Genomic DNA, 26222 nt, shown 5'->3' with positions numbered 1-26222 from the left:
ACTGTGGCTCTAAGTGATAATTACTGGTTACTTAGTCAAATCCCCCGAGTGTGATAATGCGAGCAAATATGCCGTTTACGGTTTGATTTGCAGGAAGAATTTGTTACTTTTCCTTGTAAAAGTGAAAGTCTTACTTGAAGTAAGCAACAAAATGCTCACATTGGGAAACGTAGTGGTGTCAGCATCCTGCAGATGTCAGGGACCTGCTGGTTGACGCTTCCCTCCTCTTTGCAAAAACACACCCCAAGCCTCAGACTTCTATTTACCGCAAACAACATGCTCCATATAACTCCAGTCCCTGGAAAAGGGGGATAATCTTCGATAAAAAAACTTCTTTTGTGGCTTCACTCCTGAATGCCAGATAAAACTCCCGAGTTGATTTGAATTGGACATGACGGCTCTTAGAACGGTAGCCAATTCATTTACCCCAATGAAAAAGCATTCAAATCGAATGAGTCAAACGAAGCTTTGCACAAAAGCACCAATCCAACCGCCCACACTATTCTTAAAGTTAAAGAGCTTTCTCCCGCTCTTTTTCTTCCTCCATCAGTACTGACGACTCCATAATCTAAGCCAGAGTGCCCTGTCCAGACCCTGTGTACCGGCTGAAATTACTGGAGGCAGAAAGAGAATAAGAACCTGTCACTCTACTTTTCCTGACCTCCTAACGCCCCCCCACCTCTACCTACAGTACCTGGGAACATTCAAAGTACAAATGCAAATATCCTTCAGCGATACAACATCTTATGAGGAATCCTAAACCACAGCTTACAACTTGATTTAATCTTTAAACCCTGTTACATTCCTTACATCTTTTAACTCTAGGTGGTTGGCACACATACAACATACAATGCAAAAAAAGATAAGTAGCGTATGTAAAAGCATGGCAGAATAAACAGTAAGGGATTTTATGGATGCTTCCGTATGTGCCACTTTAAAGTCAAAACATAACATTTTGATTTCAATTTAACACTGGTGTCAGGGTTAAGTCCACAGAAAAATGTAAATTACACTTGTTGCCTTTTTTCACAGCACTACCATTTTGCCCAAAGATAATCAAAGGACAGATATGAAGACTTACCAGAAAAAAAATAAAAAAATAAAAAAAAGTCAACATGCCAACTTCATGCCATGGATAATTCTACAGGGCCCGCACTGAAATGTAAAATATTTAGACTTTACTGCAACATGTTTCAATGGAGTTGAGTCTAAATGGTCCTAATGAAGTGGTGACCATGTGGGAGAATTTCAAAATATGATCATACAAAAGGATATTTTGGGGGTCTATTTTTCTCATAATCATGTTTATTTTCTTTACTTTATTTTCTAAATGTGTGCATTGATTACATTGCAAGTCATAATAATAAGGCCCTGCTTTGTCAAATCTAAATAGAGGTGAAAAAATGAGAAACAACGGAGGTTGGAAAATAAGCATTACCTTATTTTCCCTTTGTTTAAAAAAGAATGAATACATATAGAACACATGTGTTCTTGTACTGAACACCCAAAGAACTCTGTGATCTTTGAAAAACAGTTAGATTCCATGGTTACATGAAAAGGTGGACATACCATTAGCATCAATTATACTAGGTTGTTTCAAATGCTGGCAACGGAGGAAAGGAAAAAATCAAAAGCTTTTGACTTGTTCCGGATGTGATGTATGTGTTATGAAAGAGAAAATCTCTGTTCTGGTTGTGAGCATGTAGTTACAGTATTATCAGCAATACTATCATTAGTATCATCTTCATTATTATTATGATTTACCTTTTTTTTCTAGTGACTGCTTGCTGTTGTTGCTAGTGGTAATTATGGTGCTTCTGATGGCCTTAACCATCCATGCACCATCATTACAGCACTCACACTACTTTCTCTCACTGGATTTAATCTACTTCTGTATTCTGTTCACCTGTTCACTCACTTAAGTGAGTTCACTCACTCACTTACTCAGTTGCTCTTGTAACCCCCTCGTTCACTAAATGTTTCATATCTCATGCCTCTTTCAACATTATTCCCCCCCTCCTTCTCCAGATGCATCTCCGCTGTACTCTCTGTTCCCTCTGTACTTTACATCTCTTTACTTCTTCTGTGCCAGTGGTGAGCAGTCACCAAGCTTGTTATTAGTGCCAAGTTCAAGCCGGCATTGTAATCAGACCCCTGGAATTAGCAGTGGGCCCACACTGGCAGGCAGGCACGACGCTGACAAAACAATATAGTTATTACTGAGGCTGCTGCAATGTTGCAGCTCTGGCAGGATCTCGCTGCTCCCCTCAGAGCCCTGGATCTTCATAGGCTTTGCTAAAGAGAAGCAATAAGAGGTACAGCAGGAGTATAGGCTGCTACCAATGGCTAAGGGATAAAACATACACTGGATGGCTACCAATGGGAGCAGTGGCACACTTTCTGTTTTTGAAGGTGCAGGTGGTGCTTAAGAACTGGGAGAGTAGCTATATTGAAAAGACAATAGACTGGACATAATGGGGAGGGGTTTTATTATTGGGCGATAAAGATAGGAAGCCAAAGGCTGTTGTATTACAACAGGGCGTGATGGAAATCCATTTATTTGACAATAACAAGCAATTTGGTGTCACTCAATGACTTGCAGCTAGCAAGATAGTTCAGACTAAAATAGGTACATTTGTTATGCCATTTAAGTTATATATGTAAATTATAAGTTTTGCCCAAAGCGTAATTGAGAATGCAGTTTTGGTGTATGGGAACGACCGTTTTAGACAGGATCCAAACGTCCAAAGTTCTGTGTCTATTATTTCAAACCCCAACGTGCACCATGCTGCTGTACGCAGTTCACCTATACTGGGGTGATGATGGCGCAGTGGACATAAAACATACCTTTGATGTGGGAGACCTGGGTTCGATTCCCACTGCAATACATCAACCAACCAACCAGAGGCGTGCAACCCACATACTGTATCTATCAACCTTAAGTGGCTTCGGATAAAAGCATCAGCTAAATGACATATAATGTAATAATTCACAGCTTTGGAAAAACTACTTAATAGAGAGTGTCAGTCACAAGTAAGATTGCTTTCTGAAATATGGTAGGTTTAGTGAACTTTCTAGGCTTTATCTTTCCTAGATCAAAGGCCCCAATTTGATCTCTCAGAATGTTTAAACACAGTATATCATAATGCTAACTCACTGACATAACAAATTTGGCTGGTCTGGAGTGTGGTGAGCTCACAGATACAGAACAGCAGTAAAACAGTCAAATATGCTCGACCTCTACTGTCTTCGGATGTGAAAATGCTTGGACATGCTGTGAAACCGTTTGTTCATTTTAACTATGAGCATAAAAATTATTTAAAAGTCAAACTTTGAATGAACTTTCTTTCTATCTTAACAAGTAATCAGCTTTCATATTCATACTCTCTTAAAACATCATATAGGATGTGATGCCGTGATTTTCATTACAGCCACACAGCAGGGGATAGACGTGCTGCTGTGATCCTGCTCGATAGCAGGGCCGACCCGTGACGGTCTCTTCCACTTAGCTAGGCTCTCAGAAGCTGAATGTATGAGTGTGTGTGCTGGAGTCCAGAGAGAACGCTCTGTTTATTTAAAGTCTCTCTGTGTTCAGCTCTAAGTACTTTTGTTGCTTCTACCTGAATCTCTGTGGTTTGGAGTTAGCTCATGGTTGTATTTTTAACATTTCAGCCTTAATTTCCTTATCGCATTCAGGCACATTGGAACTTTTGTCAAATTGCTGCTGAAACCTTCCTGCTGTCCCTGCTTCACGCTACAAACTTTCCACTGGTGAACCAGTGGGGTGCTTTTATTGTGACGTCATAGGAAACACAATGTGTTCATGACCAAGTTAGCAGATCTTCATGAGCAGTGCCATTATTCAATAAATACTATAGAAAAACCCTGATTAGTTACTTTGCACTGAAAGCACAAGGCTTTGTCTCAAATCGTCTTTATGGAACTGGATATCTTCTGTCAGTGTCTCTAAGAGCGGCTGGTTGTTAGGCAGGAGGTGTTACTTACAGCAGGGCCCCTTGCGAAGAACCTTAATTCGTCTCTGTGAGTTGCACTGGGCTTTCTCCAGCTCACACTCGTTCGAGTAGGTGGACGAGTCCGAGCCGCAAACTGGCGCCACCAAGGACGGGCAGTCGACTCTCTTGCAAACACACTCGGCCTTGGCCGGGTCGGTCTGGTCACGCTCACATACAGCGCCGAAGCCGCAGAGCATCCCTCTGCAACCTGCCAGACAGGATGGAAAAAAGGTGTTAGGATTGATACAAGATGATGATATGAACATATTAATTTCAGTCACAATTTCAAGGTCAGTTACAGACACTCAAAGCTGTTTGACACACAATGCACGGCTTAGTTTTCACGAGTAAATGCAAACAATGTTTAAGTTTTAACACCAGACAGGCACGGCCTCATCTCAATATGTGTCAGCTGTTGCAGTCTTTGTGCAGAACTCTACACAGTTCAGTAACACAAATGCATCAGGGATTAAATGTGATCTCGGCGTGAAGCAAACAGATGCTCTCAATTCATTCAGGAAGAATCAACCCATCCATGCAGAGCAAGCCCAGTGTGTTGTTGGGCGTGCTGAGCTAATTGCAAAATTTGGAAACACTTCAATGTTAAAAAATTTTAAAAGTCAGTACCAACATTAAAATCAATCAACAGACAGCAGGCAGAAACGCAGTCTGGTGGAGACTTTATTTTCATCCTCTGAAGAGGCTGTAGTCTTTGAAATATCAACGATCCACCGTCCAGGAAAACATAGAGATAAGCCAAACTACACACGTCAAGCCACAACAACTCTTAAAGCTTTGATCCCAAACTTTCTACCGACCCCTCAGCTTTGATCAAGCAAGAAACAACAAACTGTAAACTTTGTTAGAGCCTGCTGAACGCGCAAAGCAAACAGCAAGTACCTGTGTGCGTATGTGCTCGTGTTGTGTGTACATAACATTAACTTTCAGAGTAATTCAAGCGTGTTGTGGCAGCTACAGCTGCTGTGGCTCTGTGCCCACTTTGAGGGCTGTTGGGCAGCCAGCTGGCGTGACGTCCTTGCCTCAGCACTTGGGGATGTTAAAAGAGGGGGCAAGCTCTCACAGGTAGCCAACCTGATTGGAAATCAATGGACGCAAGCACCTAAAAATCCACTTTTTAGATAAGTCCCCTTGGTTGAAGGGGCGACCATTGTCACTGCTGAGGATATACATGTCACACACTTAGACACACACCCAAACACACACAGCTATTTCTTATCAGTTGCTCCCAGGCCAAAACTAAATGCAAGGCAGCATGTCCACTTGGAGTCGCTGGCAGGTGGCTTTTGCAGTACTGAATAGACAGAAAGACTGACACACACACACACACACACACACACACACACACACACACACATACACACCTCTCTGTGAGCAGCATGGACAACTGGTCCAGCATCTGCCCAAGGCATCTTATTCTGTCTCTCTGCCCACACCAAAGTGTGTGTGAGTGTGTGTGTGTGTGTGTGTGTTTGTGGATGTGTGTGGAGTGACAGGCGAGGAGGCTGTTTTTGACTTGCCCACTGTTCCCTGTGGGAGAGTGCCTGACAGCTACCTGAGCTCCCTCTCTTTTGTACCAGGGAAAAAAGAAGTGATTGTGTGTGTATGTGAGAAGCTATCCATGACTGCATCTGTATTGCTAACGCGTGCGTGTGTGTGTGTGTGTGTGTGTGTGTGTGTGTGTGTGTGTGTGTGTGTCTAAGAGGTGTAGGCATTAGTTGTCTCAGACATGCACATGCAGCCAGGTGCTAGTATGAAGGTATTGTCATGACTGGCCCACTGCTCTGCCATCACTTCTCACCACGCGCTGTGTGTGCGTCTGTGAGTTTGTGCATGCGAGTGTCAGCGTGTGGCTCGGAGACGAAGCCATGCGAGCAAAGTGACAAGAGGTGAAATTCAATCGAACTGTGTCAGATGTGTACAAGAGAGAGGGAAGGTGTTTGATAGTATGTCAGGGAGGAAAAAAAAACCTACAGGAGACAGAGATTGTGGGTGCCTAAAAAGAATCTCTCTGTGGTTTAAATGTATCAGCTGTGTTCCTTAACAATACAGGTAACAGCAAAATAATAGCAAAAAAAATGAATATTGTTATTAAAATATCTCACAAAAAATACAGATTGTAAACACTGACAGTGAACACACCACCTGCAGAGAAAAAAAACATGAATAGCAACAGTTTGTAGCCAGATCTCTTCTGCCATGTTTTCCTGTAAGAAACTCTCCCTCTCGCCTCGAGTTTAGCTGACAAAAGACTGACAGCAGAGCTTAGGGCTCTTTCAAAGTGAACGTATCAAGTGCAGCCTCTCCGGTAAACAATCACCTCATCGTTGTGGAAAGGTTTGTGTGTCCCTATGAACCTGAGGTGTGTGTTGTTGGGAGCTTTGTGCTCCTGGTAGGGTCTCCCATGACAAGGTGGTCTCAGGTGAAGGGCCAGACAAAGAATAGTTCAAAATTCAAGGGAGATGGAGTGAAATTGCCCGAAGGAAGCACGGGGCCCCGTCTGCAGCTAGGTCCAGATGGAAGGCTCTTCAGCAAGCGCCTTGTGGCCGGGTTTACCTTGGAACCCGGCCGGGCACAGCCCGAAAAAGCTCCATGGCGCCCATCTCTCCGTCCCATGGGCCTACCACCTGTGGGAGAATCTGCTAGGGGTGGGTGCAGAGGCTGGGGACGGAACTTTTGCGGTGGAGCACTACCAGTTAGATCTGGTGGGGCTTACCTCTACGCAAAAGTCTTAGTTCTGGTACCAAACCATTTTTAACAATCCGAATGAAGCAAAAAATTCAGACAGGGTTCCAAATGAGTTTACATTTGTATTATTTTGTTGTTTCTACAGTTTGCTGTTTAAATTCTGAGAGGTAGTCTGAGATCCAGTACACATTCTTATGTACGTTTATTAGAGAGTTCTAGCCACTGTGCTATAAGGTAGCATTTCTTGATTATACATGTACGAGACATCAAAATAAAAGCTTTACTCACATCCAATGCTAGAATATGTCAATATAGATGTTTCAGAATAACAAATGTGCTTATAAGGAGAACAATTATGTTCTGCCACTGGGAATAATAGGCATGACCTTTGGAGATTCTTTTCTCTCAAATGAGTAGCGGAAGTAGTGTGGATTTTAAATGTGTATTGTGTGTGTGCCTGTGTGTGTGCATGTGTGCGTGGGCATACAATCGTGCAGGCCTAGTTAAAAGCTTCACTTCCATACTGTTTTTTTGTCAAGGTAAGCGTCTTACAGGTAACACGTGTTTGGACGGATCATCTATTAAATATGGCATGGTGTTGGTTAAGCTCTCAGTGCGCAGTGGGTTATGAAAGGAAAGGGATTGTGCTGTTTTGATTAAAGCTCGAGTGGGAAAATGTAATGGTTTACAAGTTCTCTGGTGGCAATTTTCCACTGCATCTATTGCAGAATGTGACTAAGAGGACACACATTTCAGTTCATTTCTTTGGTGGATCAAAGCACATGCCATCGTAAAAAAATACAACATTATCAATCAACAATTATTATTTTGACCAATCTACAACACTGCAGAACTTGTGGGCTCAACACAGTTGGCATGGTTTTCTACATAACAGTGACATGACACTGTCATGAACGTGTCGTAAAACATGACATAACACTTTTTTAATAAGTTTCATTTGGTTTTGGCATGTCAAGTTATGGTTTATTGTTAGGGTTAGGGTTAAGGTTGGGGTTCATCCGTCATGACCGTGTCATGACAGTGTCATGACAGTGTCATGTAAGTGTCTTGTGTTCATGACAGTGTCATGTCACTCTTATGTAAAAAACTTCAAGTAAAGTGTTATCTATAATATATAAGCTATGCAACATTTTGTACTAGTTGATTGCTTTTCAACATAGGTTCACTTAGACACAGATTCAATAAATATGCCCCCAAAACCGGTAGATCCAATTACTTTGAGATGGTTTCTACTCTGGATAAAATGTCCCCATAGCCTGTGTTTGTGGTGAAATGCTCTGCTCTATCAGTCTCATTGTTTTGCTGCCTTGTTGGATTTGCCTCAATGTGAAAAAGGGAGAAATGGACAACAAGCATGAACGTGTCCTCACCAAATAAGGCTTGACAGAATCACCTTGACAAACTCAAAATGGCTAATTTAGGCAAGGAACAAATAGTATTCCTTGCCTAAAGTAGGCATTTTGAGTTTGTGGGGGGGGGGGGGGAGTACCAGCCCTATTTTTTTATTATTTCACAGCAGTCTGGTGTGCTTCAGCTGTAAGAGAAAGGAGACGAGAAAGAGAAAGTGTGCAGTAAAGGTGTGAATGAATAATTAACAGTCCTGAACTTTCCATAGGTGACAAGAATAGTAGCTGAATTATTGGGACAGCCAGAGCAGTGACGCACAAATGTGTTGAATAACTAGTTCAAGTGAAGCCAATTGTGCCGTGATAAGATTAAATCTGCAAATGGTGGCTTCAACATTGACTAATGACCTACTGACTGTCAGGAAATCAGGAAACGGATGTTGATGGAGGGTGATACAGCTCATTGGCATCGAAGCGACATCGCATTAATGTTGAATGAGTCTAAATTCATTACGCTCTAGCACTCCTGAGGGACATCTTCCACTTCCTTCCTAATAAAGGGAGCCTTTCTTTCCGGCTGACGCTAAGTAATACAGATGTGCTCCTCGGCTGGCCGCCTTTTAACAGTCCTCGTCTCTCTCTGTGTTTCTCTCCCTCTCTCTATAAGAGGGCTTAAGACTCTCTATCAATGTAGCCGTGCCAGAAGACCTTCGCAGTGAGGGGACAGGTTGCTATGGCAACAGTCAGTGATGCAACCGGCCCAGAGCAGCTTGCCTCATCAGCTCGGGAGTGGAAACTTTCCGTAATGCACACAGGTGGTTTTTATATCAATGTACAAACAAAACACACACACACACACACACACACACACACACACACACACACACACACACACACACACACACACACACACACACACACACACACACACACACACACACACACACACACACACACACACACACACACCACAGAATTCAGCAGGGCTGGACTATTACAAATAGTTGGCAGGCTGGCAACCGAGCTCTTGCCATATTTTATTTGTTTATGATGGAATGAACTTCTGAATGAATCCACTGCCTTCATATCAAACTCCTCACAGAACTTTTTTTAAATGAATGTTAAGTTTCCATTTGCTGTGATTGTTCTCTCCATCACTTTCCCTCAGCTATAGGCTTGGGATTGAGAATCTAATTTTGAAATCTAATACTCTCACTGTTGCCCCGTGCAGCAATGAGGCTAAAGGTGTGTAGGCGAGGGGAGCAGCGATTTTTCGGTGCGTGCTTTATTGATTAATAATTGCAGAAAAGTTCCCTTCGTCACCTATCGAAATGATTAGTTAGAGCAAAGAGTCCAGACTCAGTGCAAAAGAAATACATTAGGAAAGTAACGCCACCGTGGGCAGCAGGTATACCTGGGTAAATATTGGAAAGGAAAAAGCAACCTTACAAGGCTCCTATTGATCTCTGGTTAGCTGTCCTCCAGGGACCAATGCAGTCAATTATTGATCTTGCTGCAATCATACAACTCTCAGCGTGAAATAAAAAACTTCTACTCACAAAGGAAGAGCCCAACCTTACCAGCTCAATATGAGAAAATCACTTCTTTAAACCAGTTAAATGAAAAGAAAAAGGGCAAACGAAGGGAAGAATGGAGACTCTTTCAAAGAAAGAAGAAAACAACTTTTCTCTGGTCCTGCTTTTTCAACCACGCTGTTCTTATCAGGGCAACAGCAGAATGAACAAATTGCCGAAAAACAAACTGTTAAGAGGTCTTCCTTTATGTTCTTTGTGCCTTGAGCTGCAGTTCTCAGCTTGGAGATGGAGGGTTTTGAGTGCGTGAGTATGTCTATGTGTATGTGGAGGCTGCTAAAGTATTTTCTCATTCCCTCACATAAAGGGGGCAATCAATTTCCCTCTCCTCCTGCCGTCTGAATGTAACACATACGCTTGTAGAGCTGAGCGCCTGGGCCTTGACCTGGCCAACACATAGAATGAATTTATTTACCAAACGGCATCTTCTCCTGGCCGTGCACAGTCCAGGCCTGCACGGTTCTATGCCTTTCCAGAGAGATAACGTTGGAGACAAAGACAGTCTAGATGGGGTAAGGGAGAAGCGGGAAGAGCTTTTATTGGAAGAAATACTGTATAAGAGAAATGAAAAAGGTGAGGGGAGGTTAAAGCAAAATATGAGAGGCACGGGGAAACTCACCTACAATTAAAATCCTCCCCAGTTTCTACACATATGCCTCGTACAATCCAGTAAGTCAAAGAAATCCTCTCAAGCTGTAACTACTCTGAAGATAGTGGCATGATTGATGCAGAAACATTAGGTTACTATAGGTTCTTATGAAGAAAAAAGGAAAAAAGAAAGAACCAAATGTGCACCTACTGGGTGTCAGTCTTTAACTGGTTGGTTGTCTTTGTTTCCCTTATTTGTATCTCTCTATGAAAGTCAATACGTCATCACTTTTAATATATGGCGGCTTAGTTTGTTTTATTTTTGCTTCTTTAAAACGTATCCATCAGCCTTTAGCTCTTTATATTTTCCCTGGGGAGTTTGTTGCTCAGTCACCTCGGCGACTGTTGATAGTGCTCCAAGATTCTGTCGATGCTATTTTTAGACTCCCTTGGCTATGGTTACTTTTTTTAATTTTAATGAAGTCCCACAGGCATTCAGTGTGAATAAAAAAAAACATACAATAGATACAGTGAGCAGTCTAAGTTACTTGGTAGGGTAATATATCTTTAGTTTCGGCAAGTTAGGTATCATTATATGCGTAAGTACGCCAGCAGTTTCACAACTAATGGAGCTCAGCGTAAGTTGTTAAAGGTGCTCTAAGCGATGTCACGCGTGTTTTAGGCTGCAACATTTGTTGTCACATACAGCAAACATCTCACTATCCAAGAGGTGCCTGTCCCCAGAACAAACAAAAGTGGTCTCTGCAGACAGCCCAGGGCCTACAAACGGCAACAAAAACAAAGTGTGTCCACCTGCACCATGAAGATTACACCAACAGTGTTCCAGCGTTCCAGCCAATAACCGACAAGAAGGATTTGGGGTGGGGGGTTAGTGCGCAGAAGCACAGAAGAGAGAGGTAGGGGACACGATGAGGAGGAGGGAGGGGCTAGCTAGTCTTGTTTGAAAATACTTTGAACTTCAACAAGAAGTAGCGTCACCCAACATCGCTTAGAGCACCTTTAAAGGAAGACTTCAATAACATTTTCACATTACTCCTTGTTGATCAGCTGTTTCTACGCATTCACTTTTTAGTAACCAATCAGATTCATCTATGCATTCACTTTTCAGTTAAACCAGTCAGATTCAGAATGTCTTTCACAAGCCAATCACAGCAAGACATCCCTGTTTTAAATCTGTTCTCTCCTCTGCCGTTGTCAGGTCATTTCAGGACAAGAGTGTGACCCACCTCCTCCCCTTCAACCATCGGTCGTCTCACCCATGACACCCTGGGTCTTCGTAGGCTAACCGCCCCTTGGCACCTTTGGTTTGGTCCCCTGTGATCCTTCTTCACTACCCCCAGTCTAGACTACATCGGGGGATTTGTCTGGGTTTCGCTACCCCTTCAAACATATTGGTACGATGGAGTCCAAAGACATTTCATACTTTGGTTATTTACAATAAATCTTTTCATAACAGCAAGGAAGTCTCTCCTGATTAAACTGTACTAAGAAGAATGGAGATGAAATAACAGTTGACATCAGTGCAGGATGGAGGTCAGGGTTATTGGACTTTAACAAAGACAGCTGCCGTATATTTTTTTTTGAACGGCTTTTTTTCAAGCCTGAACACGATTATTCCATAGCCTAATCCTAACCTAATCTATTTTAACCCATGGTGATCTTACCCTAAACCTAACCAAGTCAATTGTGTGCCTAAACCCAACCAAAGCTTAACCATAGCATCATAAAACATATTAATGTTTTATACAGTGATTTGCAAAAGTTTTGGAAGGTAAAGATAAATGATGTCGTCCTGCTGATAGGGGCATCAAATCAGACAACGGCGCTTCTAGGAGACATATTTTGTCATTTAATTTGGAAGGCAACTTCTTTTTATTTTTATTAAAAGGTCCCATGACGCATATTAATGTTCAAAAACCTCATAAAGTGAAACTTTCATTCACATCAGGGATCTTTCACTGAGAGCAGTGCTTTCTATTTTAGAAACGCCCAAATCACATTCACACCTGGAAGTTGCCCTGTATACTACCTTCTGATCTGCAGGCCAATGAGCAGCTGCACCACAGAAGTTGGGGTTAAAGACGTGCTCAAGGGCACCTCAATGGTGGTAATGAAGGACGGACAAGGGCTGCACATTACAGGGAAATATTGGGAAGGCAATGCTAAATATTGTGTAAAATATTGTGCAATCTTGTATATTGGCTCTTCACCATGTTCACCACCTCGTTACTGTGGCTCTGATTTTGCAGTGGTTAAACCGGAAAAAAATATCATTAGGTTAATTGTATAAAAATGTCTTCACATCAACCAGCTTTTCTTAGATTCCTTCCTAGTTCATGTAGTTATGTTGGGGTACCGTGTATAATGCACATAAGTATTTATGTGAGGTTTTGTTGCAACAAATGTCCTTGGAAAAGGACAATAAAAAATACTGTATATCTATCTAGAGCAAAGCTGTATCCATTTCTCACTATTTTCCCATTTCCATCAACTTCTCTGAATGCATTGGCACCACCTCTTCATTTTATTTTTCATTCTATTTTTTGGCGTTCAGACCATCCAGCAAATGCATTTCTCACACCTACTTGAGTGTGAGAAGTTACTCCAAACCTGGAGCTGATCCCTTTTGTTAACGTTGCATGGCCACATGAGAGCACAGTGATTGCCAAAGCAATTAGATTAAAACCTTGTTGAGAGACGTTTCAAAAACATTTCAAAACCAACCCCAGAGCTAAGTGTGGTGTGGAAGCGTGATGAGCCTGCAATCCAACCCTTATATATTGTGTTCATGGTAGGATTATGCACCACATTGTGATATATTGGTAATCTGTTGAACCCCATTAATTTAACCAGGAAGGCATGTTCTCCTCAGTAAGTATGGGATCAATAAAGGTCTCAATGAGGGTTATGATTAGTTATGGCTCACTTAAAACTCTGCGGTGCAATAAACCAACGCCTAACTACATGCCTTCACACACAGGCCACAACAAACAATATGAGTGCAGAAATAACTTTCATCACCATCTACATACTCAAATAACTAGTAGCCACATCTCGTAAATTGATCTCTTTCACCCTTTTCCCTTTTATTTAAGCTATCTTTGAGTTCTCAGAATGTAGCAGGTGTTGCTTATTCATGAATCAGGCCTGAAATATGACAGCTCTTGACAGCTTAGAACATCTGCCTAATCACCCTTGTTATGGGAGAAAAATACATAAAGGGTGTATGTGAAAAAAACACTTGGTTGTTTGTCTTTATCAGGAGAGAGACACAAGCAGGGAAAGACAACAGGGAGGAAGGTAGAGAGAACGACGTCTTGAGAATGGAATGGTGAAGGCGATCGACAAAGGGAACTATTCGCCTCATCTTGGGAGTTATAGTCGCTAAAAAAGAACTTGAATAATCATTAGTACAGAGGGCATAGAACTAACCCGAATCTGGCGAAGATGCTTCACTTAACAGCAACCCTACCCCTACCCCTTCTTAATGAGTCGCATGGGGAATGGAACCAAACTGTGTGTTTGCATTAACAAACTTTTTGATCTTTCCAGGTCTCTCTCAAAAATTCCCTCCGCCCCAATCTTATCAATAATGGAGGCATTGGTGACAGAGCCTTATTCTGTCACCTCACATCTCCTCCACAAACTCAGCAGCAGGCAGCCAGGGATGCTCCTCTAGAACAGATTACTGCTGGTCTGCAATATACATGGAAAAAAAAAAAAAACAGCATGGCTGCCAGCGTGCTCAGGGATTCAATTATTCAGCTCAGCCAGTATTATGAGCAGAGGTGCCCTCTTTTGTTCACGTCTCAGAGCTCGTCGTCTAAGCTTACCGTCACCTCCTGGAGACCTGTGATGGACTCTAAATACAAAGACCTGGTTTTCATAATACACACGCACACACACACACATGCACACACACACGTGCACACACACACACACACACAGGCTGGCTAATTGCAAGTGTGTGGGAGTGTGAGGAACGAGTTCTCAGAAAGAACAACGTCCACACGGACATCTAGAGAATGGATGCATAGACACGCACATGCTGAGACATGTAATTGCACACGCAAACATACGCAGACAACAAACACGAAGACATCACACCAAAGTGCCAAAAGCTAATCTGGTCTCAGTTTCTCAATATCTACGTCTACGCATTCCACTTTCATTAACTCCATCTCTCATCGCTGTCATCACATGTTTCATCAGCGTTGCATTTCCTCTAACTTCATGCATAAAAAAGGAATGTTGGAGTGAGTAAGGAGGAGTAACAGAAGAGGGTCAAGCTCGCCTCTCTGTCGCTGTTACCACAGCATTGGGTTTCAGACACATTTTCTCTGCTTCATTTCCACTACACACTACTCCAGTTTCCTAGAGAAAACTGGCCAGCGATGCCGACTTTGAACAGAGTCAGACGATGTCACCTCGTGGCCAAAGCCCCGTACCTGATTGGGAGTGACAGCGGCCTATCCCAGAGGTTAACAGCCATAAAGGTTAGGGCTAGCAAGTTTAATGATTTAGAAAATCAGAAGAAAGAAGAAGAAACTGTATTATTCGTCACATACAATCATACAGTACAATGCAATAAAATTCAAGCCCTGCATTTAACCCATCCTAAGCATTAGGAGCTGTGGACAGTGCTCGTGAGAAAATAGGGGTTCGGTGTGTTGCTCAAGGAAACTTTGACATGTGGCCAGAAGAGCTGGGGATTGAACCACCAATCTTGAGGTCAAGGGCCAACCTGCCCGACCTCTGATCCACAGCCACCCCCAGCAAGATGGCTAGTTATCCCTAGGTAGAACAGGCGCCCAGATAGCTCAATTGGTGAAGCAGGTGCCCATATACAGAGGTTTATTCCTCCACGCAGCGGGCCCGGGGTTCAACTCCGACCTGCAGCCCTTTGTTGCATGTCATCTACCCTCTCTCCCCCCTTTCATTTCTTCAGCTGTCCTGTCAATAAAGGCCTAAAAATGCCACAAAAATTATCTTAAAAAAAATAAATAAAAAAGAAGACAGAAATAGAAGTAGAATCTAGATCTACCAAATGCCAAAACGGAGCCTCATACTGCAGAGTGTTGTGCCTGGCTTCATGCCGCATGATTATGTGAGGCTGCCTCAGACAAACTGTGGGACCTTCTTCCTCACAGCAAACACTTAATAACAGGTCTGACTGAGCTATAGATATGTGATTATTTTTGTTTTCTTCTAGTATAAAAAGCAAAACTATCCATCTTTTTTTTTGTCATGCAGTCAGTCAGCTCTATGTGGGTGTTAACAATCATAACTGTATCAATCAGGTCTTGGCTCCTGACAATCTCGACATTGTGGCTGTAGACAGAACTGTTAGTGTAAAACGGATGGTGGCTAACGTTGATCTCCATTTTTCAATCAATAAGTGTGTATTTTAGCCTAAAATTAGGAAATTACACACACTATAAATCATTACTGGACGATGAGTTGTATCCCAAGGATGTCCATTCACACCGGATAATTCTGCAGTGTGAGATTTACAGCCTATGCCGATGTCCAACGCCAGCGAGGGGAAGTGCAGTATTGTGAGACAGTGAGGAAGCGTGTGTGTACATTTTTTTGACAATAACATTAAACCTTATTTGGGGTTTTGCAAATTTGTCTAATATCAATGTTCCATGTGGTTTAAAAAGGTGTTGCATTTCATCATGTTTATGTTTTGCAAAAGTACCTTATGGTGCTACCTGGTACCCAGAATGCATCTTTCTGGCAGACAGAAGGCAGAACATTTTTTTTTCTGGTTTCGAACAAACATCCGGTATTCCAAGCAAACGTAATGCGTTTACAGGTGAGTAATGTGCCAAAAAAGCTATATCATTTTTGGTTATACATTAGGAAAAAATGTGGATAGTACATGGTACTTTTTTGGTACTACTATGATTGAGGTATCATGTTGAAAATCCATGGTACTGTCCACAGTGGAAAACAAAAATAGAAAAGTACTGGAACCAAAAAAGTGAGTTACAGTGGCTTGCATAAGTTAACACCAATGCCAAAGTTGACTAAAAAGAGGATAAAAAAAAAAAAATCATCTTTTGGGAATTGATCTTGCGTTAATAAAAAATAATTAGGAAGAATTCTAACTTGAAGGACATCAATTTTCTTTGCGAATGAATAATGTATCATAAATAAATTAATTAATTAATGTTCCTCCTTAAAATACACGGGGTATAAGTATGCACAACCTTATGTTAAGTTCCCATAGATGCAGGTAGAGGTTTATTTTTAAAGGCCAGTTATTTCATGGATCCAGGATACTTTGCATCCTGATAAAGTTCCCGTGGCCTTTGGAATTTAAATAGCCCCCCATCATCACATACCCTTCACCATACCTAGAGATTGGCATGGTTTTATTTCAGTTAGCCTAATAGCTGGTTTGATTTGCATTGAGAGATGATCTTATGGAAAGTTCCCCATGCCTTTACAGGACTTTAACATAGGGGGTGTGTCTATTTATGCCCCCTATATTTTAACAAAGAACATGTTTTTATTTACAATAGATTATTCATGTATTGGTGTCCTTAAAGGTTGGATTTTTCATTTTTTTTTAAATTAAGCCATTAAGATCAATTTCCAAAAGATTACTTTTTATTCCTTGTTTAAGTCAACTTTAACATGGGTGTGTAACCTTATGCAAGCCACTGTAAATCAAGCTGGGCCGTACCATCCATTAGAAACACAGCATCAAGTTCCCTCCAAATGGTGCCAAAGAGCTAGAGAAACAAAGATTTATTTTCTGAATTCATGTGTTCTGGGGAAGGATGCCATTTGAAAATGATATTTATGTCAACTTTCAGATGGTTAATACTCCTGGCAGGGCTGATTACTGTATTTCCCTGAATTTCCCTGACACCTACAATGGCAATAAGATGGAAATGTTATTTTCAAATCAAACAAAAATGAACCTTTCCTTTTCTGGCAACAGTATATTTTGTAATTTCAGTCGCAAAAAATACACAGAACTCAACTGCAGAATGTTTCTCTCATACTAGACATTCCAATGTTCTTTGTGCTGCACAATTGAGCTCAAATTACTTGCTAAGTGCTAGTTGGAGGGTTCAGGGTTTGATGGATTGAACATGTGACCACTTCCAGTCACTCCTTTGTCACTCCATTTTGCCAGTTATTCCCCTATGACCAGAATGTTATGTTACATGCTGCTCTTGCCGGAGGGGGCTCAAGCCACCAGCAGTTTTCTTAAAACTAAAGAGCTGGAGAGGAAAACTGGGCCTCCATGCTGGCTCCCACCATGGAGAGGAGAGTGCTCTGATTTTTTTCCAGGATTTCTGGAGAGAGCCCAAGTCAGTGGCAGATGGAGCAGGATGAGACTCAGAGACAACCTGGGGAGAGCTTGGAAGGCGTGCCAGGAAGCGGCAGCTCTCAAGTGCTGAGCTGGTCTTCACTGGATAAAAAGGTAGGCGGCCTCCTCCATATGCTCCTCATCGCTATGCCTAATCACAACGAGGTGCCCATAGACTCATTGCCATGGTCACCAGAGAGACTTCAGGACAGTTGGAGAAGAAATTAGCAATTTTGCAGGCCAAAGCATGTTGAATTGTGTTTAAAGCAGGAAATGGAGCCAACTAGCCTTTTGCCAGTCGGTATTAGTGCCACCATATGGGAAAAGGGAAAATAGGACAGGGGATCCTTCTTGATGCCTCTATTTAGAAGGGAATTTGAGATACAGGAGGTAAAGGGCATTATCTTTCCCTATAGCGTACAGATAAATATTAATTGTCCGGCTGAAAAGATGTTAAAAAAAAAAGTATCAAGCACAGAGCTTCTCCCCATCATCTGGGGTTGATGAAAGCAGCTCCTCACGGGAGATGCCAGGACTGGCTGAGCTGTGGGTACCCTAGGGTTGCACCCTGTATATAATGAACCCCATGGGCATCCTAGCTGTTCAAAGGGATAGCCCCCTCTAGTTGCTCTTCTGCTCAGAGAAAAGCACTCTATCATTACCCTCCCCTCCTCCCTTTCCACCTCCTCTTCCTCCCATCTCTCTCCACTCCCTGATCAATAGCCCTGCCCGCCAATCGATAAGGCTATATATCACTTCATTTTCTTTTTCTTCTCCCTCTTCTTCTATCGCTGCCATTCCTCTTAGTGAACCAGAGGGAAAAAAGGATGGCAGAGTGATGGTAGTGTATAAAGTGACCTCCTCCTCCTCTCTCTTCTGGGTTGACTTGTTAGTTGGGCACTAGTCCGAAGAGAGAGTAAAGAAGCAAATAGAGCCTATTACAAGGTGTCAGTATTTCAATTAGCAGCTCATTTTAAACCCCTTCACCTGTCCCCCAAGAACACCCTCACACACACACACACACACATACTTATACACACATTTACAACAGTGTCTCTGTGTTAATAGCCCTGAAAGGTGAATGTAGCATATGATTGTGTTATTTTCAGAAAATCAAAGTGTGGTGTTGGCTGACTATCCATCAACCTGAACCTTTCCTTAAGGCACCTGGAGGCCATAAGCTCACATGATGCACACACACAGACACACAGACAGACAGACAGACAGACACGGTCGGAATAGATGGGTAGATGACAGAAAAGGAAAAAGGGCCTGACGCAGATTTAATTTAATAGGGAGCATCCAAGCAGTCCTGGCTTTAGGCTTAGTATTATAGCACCACACTGTGCTGTGGAATTAATTGCCGTTGACGTGAACGTAGCACAAAAAAGTGCCACGCTTTTGCGCTTTTCATTACCATGTCGGGTGTCTTTCTGTGAGGCTTTGTAATATTTTCTCAGGGAGAGGGAGGGAAGGAGAGAAAGGATAAAACAGGGGAAGGAGGAGAGGGGTGCGGAGGATAAGTAATATGGAGCTGACTGGAAGAGTGTTTAGCTCCACTCTGTTCATTTGTCTTCATTTCTTCTCTTTGGAACACTTAGCCCATCCTGACCCACACCGCTGTGGCTCCACTACGTAACAGCTGTGTGCGCAAACACACAAGTGGCTTTGCAAGCACGTGCACACACACTCACCTCAGAATTTACCAGGGCTGGACTACTATAAAATGGTTGGCAGGCTGGCAACTAAGCTGTTATTTACCAAAATTGACAGAATGGTCACCATATTTTATTTGTTTATGATGGAATGACAATCATAACAATTTATGTATGTTTTTTTCTCTCTCTCTCTCACACACACACACACACACACACACACACACACACACAACTGTATATCAATAAAAACGATGTGGCATTTTATAAATATAATCAACAATGATGAAATAATATTAACTAACTATATTTAGATTGAACGTTATCACTGTAAGAGTCAATCTCTAATGTGGAGATGCAGCACATAATTTGAGGTTGGAAAGTGTTATCGCAATCTCTTTTTCTTTCATAATGGTTAATAGGTTTGGCTAGAAGCATGATTGTTGGTATTTATATATAGAGAGCTAAAGCTAAACTGTAACTTCCAGGTTCTGCTGCAGAAGTAAGAAAACCTATTTCAAAATCAAATTGACATGAATTACAAAACCAACAAGCTTACCGTGCTATGTTGTGGGGTAGACTCAATTTGTTTAGACAGGGATAATAAAATAAAAAAAAGGTTCTTTGTTTATCTATTATTTAGCTGCATTTACCAAGCACCGTTTCCCCACAACCCTAGGGCTATGAGAATGAGCTGGAAAAGCCAAACGGTGTAAATGTTTAGGGTCAACAGAGATTACACATAAAAATGCATAAAGGTGACATGAGAAGAGGGCATTGGAAAATATCATGGATAAGGAAGTTATAATTACTCCTACTTCTTACACTAGGCTGTGGATTGTGAACCCCAGATATGATTCCCTTTTTCAGAGAGACTGATAAAAGCTATCCCCAATGACAGACTGAATTACGTTACATAAGCTAGTGGAACAGTGGCTAGCCCGATGATGTCAAACCTCCGGCTCTTGCTTCTGAAGCTCAGAATCCTCAGGGTGCATCTATTGAAGTGCTCACCCCTTCAGAGCTTCTAATTAACCCAAATACTCATTAACCCAGGAAGAAGATTCCACACTAAAGGCAAAGGTCACATTTGTCTGAAACATGGAAAATTGGTTGTTACAGTGCCAACCATACCAAACAAGATGGTTGATGGCAATTTTGTTGCCGGGGGCAACGGGGGCAACAGGTATTGTTGAGCTCTACACACATTCATATCGTTCTTTCCCTGCATGCCTCTATGTCTTTAAATGTGGCTTGGCACGCATGTGGATGCGCTTATCAAATGACACCACATTCCACTCCACTGCACATTTCCTCCATAATAAGACATGTGTGTGTCTCCTAACTGCAGACATCTTGGAGGGTTGGAGTATACATTGTGGCTGATTCAAGAAGACATATTTGTTTTTCTAGGTTGAGTGTGTGTTTTGTGTATTATGGCATACATATATGCCCATTATAAACAAGCTTTCACTCTGACATCTCTCCATTTAGTGCATGTGTAGGTAGTTGTGTGTAATGTGTGTAATTACAGAGTGAAAACATTGTAATTTCCCCTTGCTGGATTAATAAAGTATACATTATTATCATTATTGTTATTATTATTAAAGTGGGGCTGGTGATGTATGTGTCGTAAATAGAGTGGAAAAGAAGTAAAACAAGGGGAAAAAAGGTGAAGAGGAAAATCGGAGCACGACAAACGGCCTCCATGATATCAATCATGTCTGTCCATTTAATACCCTTGTCGCATGGTCCAATTTATGCCTCTTAACCTGATTATATTCCCCTTTTTTTCCTTTTGCTTCGCCTATTTGCCATACCTAAATGAAAAAGCTTGTAACAGAAGAACTGGAACAAAAATCATGTATGAGGCTACATTTCAAACCTACATTCTTCTAGTTCTGTGCTTGTTTAGCATGTGATAAAAACACAAGCTACTGCAAATCAGCTCAAACATGGTTCAAAACTGTTTTTTTGAACCTCGTCTATAATACACCATACATATTTATAACAATAGATAAGACTTGCTTTATGCCACACTATGCAAAACACCACACATACTTTCTACTTTCAGACGTCCAGGCCTAACCTTTTGAGAGCTAGGGAGTTTTCCGTATGTAGTGTCACTAGAGTGACATTGAACGATGCTATACACCGTTGAAATGTGATTGGCTACAATCGTCGTGATCGACGTGTTGGGATGGCAGTAGCTCAGTCCGAAAAGGCGCTGGGTTGGGAACCGGAGGGTCGCTGGTTTCAGTCCCCGAATGAACCTGGTGAAATGGTAGCTGGAGAGGTGCCAGTTCAGATCAAAACATGCATTACAAAAAGCTTCATTATGTAAATTTCCATTTATTTATTGTATGGGCTAAAGGACAGAGAGAAGAGAATGTGCACTGCTCTTTAATGAAGCTCCCTCTGAGGTGCTGTAACACCAGAGAGTGGAGGAGACTTTGCCTAATGATATCATTAAAGACATAGTTGTGTGTGTGTGTGTGTGTGTGTGTGTGTGTGTGTGTGTGTGTGTGTGTGTGTATGTATGGGCGCGTGTGCGTGTATAGTCTTGTTCACTGCTGCCAGTAGTAATTCCATTAGATCCGCTATCTGGTCTCAACAGCCCAGTGAGGTGTACCTTTATATTGATTGATACCTTTTGTGTTAAGTTTGTCCGTCCTCTGGGACATCAGAGGACAGGCTGAGAGCAGCCCTGCAGTTGTTTGGGATTCAATGTCTGGTTCAAGGACATTTCATCAGAGCAGATGTTTGCCGAGATGTCGGGGCTGCCTCCTTAAAGCCTCATAAAGCATCAGTCTGTGTATTTGTACGAAGACATTCATTTAATAAGTGAATCTAATATGATCTGGGTCACCTATAATCTGAGGTCTGCTGACGTGAAGCCGGCCATTAAATCCGCACTGGGCAAGGTTAACTCTGAATCACAGCCTCAGTAATGTGATAACTATGTGCTCATTTATTGCTCCCTGTTGGCAAACTCTCTTAGCTCAAGCCACATCCTGGAGTTGCCAGGGGTTTAGTGGCATGGTCGAACAAAACCTTGTTATTTTTCACACCAATTAATCAATTACTTGAGAAAATAATCATAGATTAATCAATTCTAAAAACAATCATTAGCTTCGGCCCTAGTCGTTTGATTGGTGAAGTGGAAAATGTCAATTTAAAACGATAGATTGATTAGTCATTTGACAGACTACTAATTGGCTAATTAGAGCATTCAGTGGTTCTCCATATACATGTTTCCCACTTTTTTGTTTTATATGACTATAAATTAAATACTCTTGGGTTCTGGTCATTTGGACGCACAAACATTTAAGCTGCAAGATTTTTTTTCAAAGAGTTGCAGCCCCAGGTTTAGCTACTGCAGAGAATTCTGCTGTCAAAAGAAATGAAACCAGGTTCAGCATTATACCTGCAAGAGCAACTGTTATGTCTTTGTAAATCTTATTTGTGTCTTATTTTTTATTCTTACAAATCTCAGCAGTCTCAACTGCATAACTACATTGTTAGATCTGTAGAGACTTTTTTTTACAGTTTTCTGCAGAGAAAATGTGTTTTTCTGCAAACTAATAATTGGTGTTCCGGGAAAAATAAAACACCCATATAAAAATGTGCCCATTGTTGCAGGATTAACAGGTACCAGCATTGAGACTGAGTTGGTAGGATATGAGCAAATATATATATGCTGCTTTATGTGAGTGAGTGTGTGTGTGTGTGTGTGTGTGTGTGTGTGGTTTGATCTTGACAGACAGGTGTGAGGAAAGAGATCAGTTATGAAGGAGCAAATGCAACAGCATGACAGTATGTGTGTTTGTGTGTGTGTGTGTACTTTCGCTCAATGTTCAAAACATTCATTTCCTAATTGACCTTCAGATGAGCAGACTACCCATATAACTCACATACTGTAGCTATGTAGTTATACGGCAAATTTAATTGTGGGGTAGCCCAGTGCTGTTATCCTTGGTCAAAACAATCTACCAACACATTGGGCCAACGCATTTTTTTGTCTGAGTGCATGCATTGTTTTAGTTTGGTTTAAAGCCGGCAGTACCGGCGCTAGTTAGCTTAGCGTAGTGAATGGAACCCTATGTTGCGTTGGCCAACCTATCTACAGCTAGAGGAGACCGTGATAAGCCCTATTTCAACAAACGGTGGCCTGTTTCTTTAAGCAGTTGTGCTTAGCAGCATATGCCATTCACATTCACAATCTATTCATTCATCTGTTGCAGAGGAAAGGTCATTTTACTCCTCGGCTAGGCCTGTTTTTTCTCCCTCTAGAAACAGACTGGTGTGGTTCACACATGCTGCTGACTGCTTTAAATTCACCATGAAAGATTTTGGGATTTAGGAGAGCTATCCAATCTTTAGGAAAGACAACTTTACTGGCTTTGCTCTAAAGTTTAAATTAGTTTAAAGCTGGATGAAATTAAGTCAGCCACTGTGAGTAACTTTTGTGGCCGCTGTATTAATCCAACAAAATGTACAATCCAGAGAACTGCTGGAACAGAACAGAAAAGAGAGAGGATCCAGATTCCAACTGAGCAGAAGGAGCGAAGGCTAAACAAAGTGCTGGATTGACTTTTCAGGTACATTGGGGTCACTCCAAATGGAAAGCTTACACTTTGTTGGAAAAGAGTATAAGTCATTTAGGTACACTTACCCTCAAAAATTAGCCGTCAGCAGCACCAGCTATAAACTTTAGTAGTTGTAGATGTAGACGTAGAGGCAAAGTTACTTTGTGTTACTTTTACTTTACTCATGGACAAAGTATGAAACTGTAATCACAGATGAAAAATGGCAATACCTCTACCTGTGTAGACTTTACTGTCTTGATTTTGTCAATGCAGGTATGCATTTACTACTGGTATTTAAAACTAAAAGCATATTTAAGGATGGAGATTTACCCTTAACACTGAACTGGAATTCTTCAAACCAGCTTTAGAATGAAAGACTCATATGACACACACATACCCGCTCCAGCAAAGTTGTTCAACACCCTAGTGCTATGCCCTGTGGCAACATGGAAAGCAGGAAGGCAATGTTTGCTTCCATGTCCAGTGGAGCCTTGCTGTTTGTGTTTTTCTGTGTGAGGAAATGTGAATGTGTGTGTGTGAAGGCGTGTGAGATCCCATTCTGCCCTGAAACAATGCATCCCAAGGTTTGTGTGTGTGTGTGTCTGTGTGTGTGTGTGTGTGTGTGTGTGTGTGTGTGTGTGTGTGTGTGTGTGTGTGTTAATGGACTGGGCAGCCAACGGAACGGAGTGGAAACCTACCGCTGATACATCCTCTCTAGGATACAAAAGACAAGTGTGTGTGTGCGTGTGTGTGTGTGTGCGCGCGCAACAACAAGTGAGCGCCTGCAGTGTGCTACCTGTTCGTGGGGCAAGTTTAATGATGTGTGTATTTTATCCGAGACCACATAGTGAGTGAGTGAGTGAGTGAGTGAGTGAGTGAGTGAGTGAGTGAGTGAGCGAGCGAGCGAGTGAGTGAGTGAGCGAGCGAGCGAGGCTGGATCTCAACAGACAGGTGTAAGGAAATAGATCAATCAGTTAGCAAAGTGCAAAACAATAACAAAAAACACTTATTGTAAAATGGCTTTTAAGTTTACTCCATTACTGTGTGAAAAAAAAAGAAGAAAATATTAGAAATGTAACAGTATGACAACAAAACCCGGCTTATTCACAGACACTGGTTTCTCTCCCTCCCCATTCCGTCCCTTTTCACTCTGAAGCTTATCTATTACGCTGGCACCAACCAATTTAAATGGAAAACACTTTTAATGTGCGGCGACAAAAACATCGCCGGCAAACGAGACAGTCTTTTAAAAACATTGCAGGTTTTAAATGTTAAAGGATTTTTGGCTGCTTGATTCAGCATCTCCCAATGTTAAACACATATGGAAACACAGATAAATGCTTCTCTTTTGTCTCCACAGTCTCACGCTTGCTTTCCACGCTTATTCTGCAGCCGCTTTTTCGTTTCTACCTTTAGGTACAGAGTGGGAAGGCAGAATGCGGGGAAGGTATTCATTTCTGAATCATCATCGACTCAACTGCATATGTTTCCCCCCCGGAGGGCATGCTAATGATCCTTAGCCCAAATGACATATGTGTGAGGCCGATTAGAACGCCACATCCTGACAACGTATCAACAGGGATCACGTCGGGCGGAATTAGTTTAGCTTCAGTTGGGTGGGCTGGAGACAAATTTGGAAAGTGAGACAGGTGGAATCATATTGCAAGTAGGACTTCATTTAAGATCACAAGCAAAATGAAGCTTGGAACAAATGTACATTAGCTTCTTGGTACTTGTTGTTTCATTTCAGAGTATGAAAGGCATCCCGGGTTGCAGGTGAACCACACTGAGCAATATCCTGCCTCTAAACCTTCCGTTTTGTTTTGATTGGAGCCATCCTTGGCTCAGGAAAATATTACGAAATGAGTTCCTTCTTGCCAGTCTGTTGTTTTCTTTTCATAAGAAGTCTGGCTGCAAGTGTCTCACGCTGCCTTCAAGGTCTCCTCAAAAAGCTCACTCTTTCAATTTCAAAAACTGCAAAATGGACACTGTAATGGACTGAGTAGCTTTTGTTTGTTTTGGAACGCATGCAGGACAGAGCTTACTTAGACCTGCAGCAGAAAAACAGAAACATGCATTTCCTGTTTTCTTTGGTTATTTTCTACAGTTGTGTAAATGCCAATGGAGACTTAAACGTATAGTATGCACATTTACAATAATAGAATCATTACACTGTGCTGTTTATTTACATAGAAAACCATAGACATAAATATGGAATACATAACATCTCCCCAAAAGTGAACCCAAAACATCATGATAGTCCCATGGTGGCTGGTTGCAGTATAGTATACACTCACCGGCCACTTTATTAGGTACCCCATGCTAGTAACGGGTTGGACCCCCTTTTGCCTTCAGAAC

The 26222-nt window shown here is 41.8% G+C and overlaps 1 protein-coding gene across 10 annotated transcripts in view; it reads right to left on the bottom strand.

The window, feature by feature from the left end:
* Window positions 1-26222, bottom strand: part of agrn (agrin) — a 247669-nt gene that overhangs the window by 100109 nt on the left and 121338 nt on the right. For all 10 annotated transcript variants that reach the window (XM_034877728.1, XM_034877730.1, XM_034877733.1 and 7 more), the window contains one exon: window positions 4006-4221. In XM_034877728.1, the coding sequence (XP_034733619.1) occupies window positions 4006-4221 (216 nt within the window). The remainder of the gene's footprint in view (window positions 1-4005; window positions 4222-26222) is intronic.

Source organism: Etheostoma cragini, chromosome 7 (assembly GCF_013103735.1).
Source record: "Etheostoma cragini isolate CJK2018 chromosome 7, CSU_Ecrag_1.0, whole genome shotgun sequence".
Classification (NCBI taxonomy): Eukaryota; Metazoa; Chordata; class Actinopteri; order Perciformes; family Percidae; genus Etheostoma; species Etheostoma cragini.
Note: the sequence above shows the minus strand (reverse complement) of the source record. Positions and strands in the feature narration are given on the sequence as shown.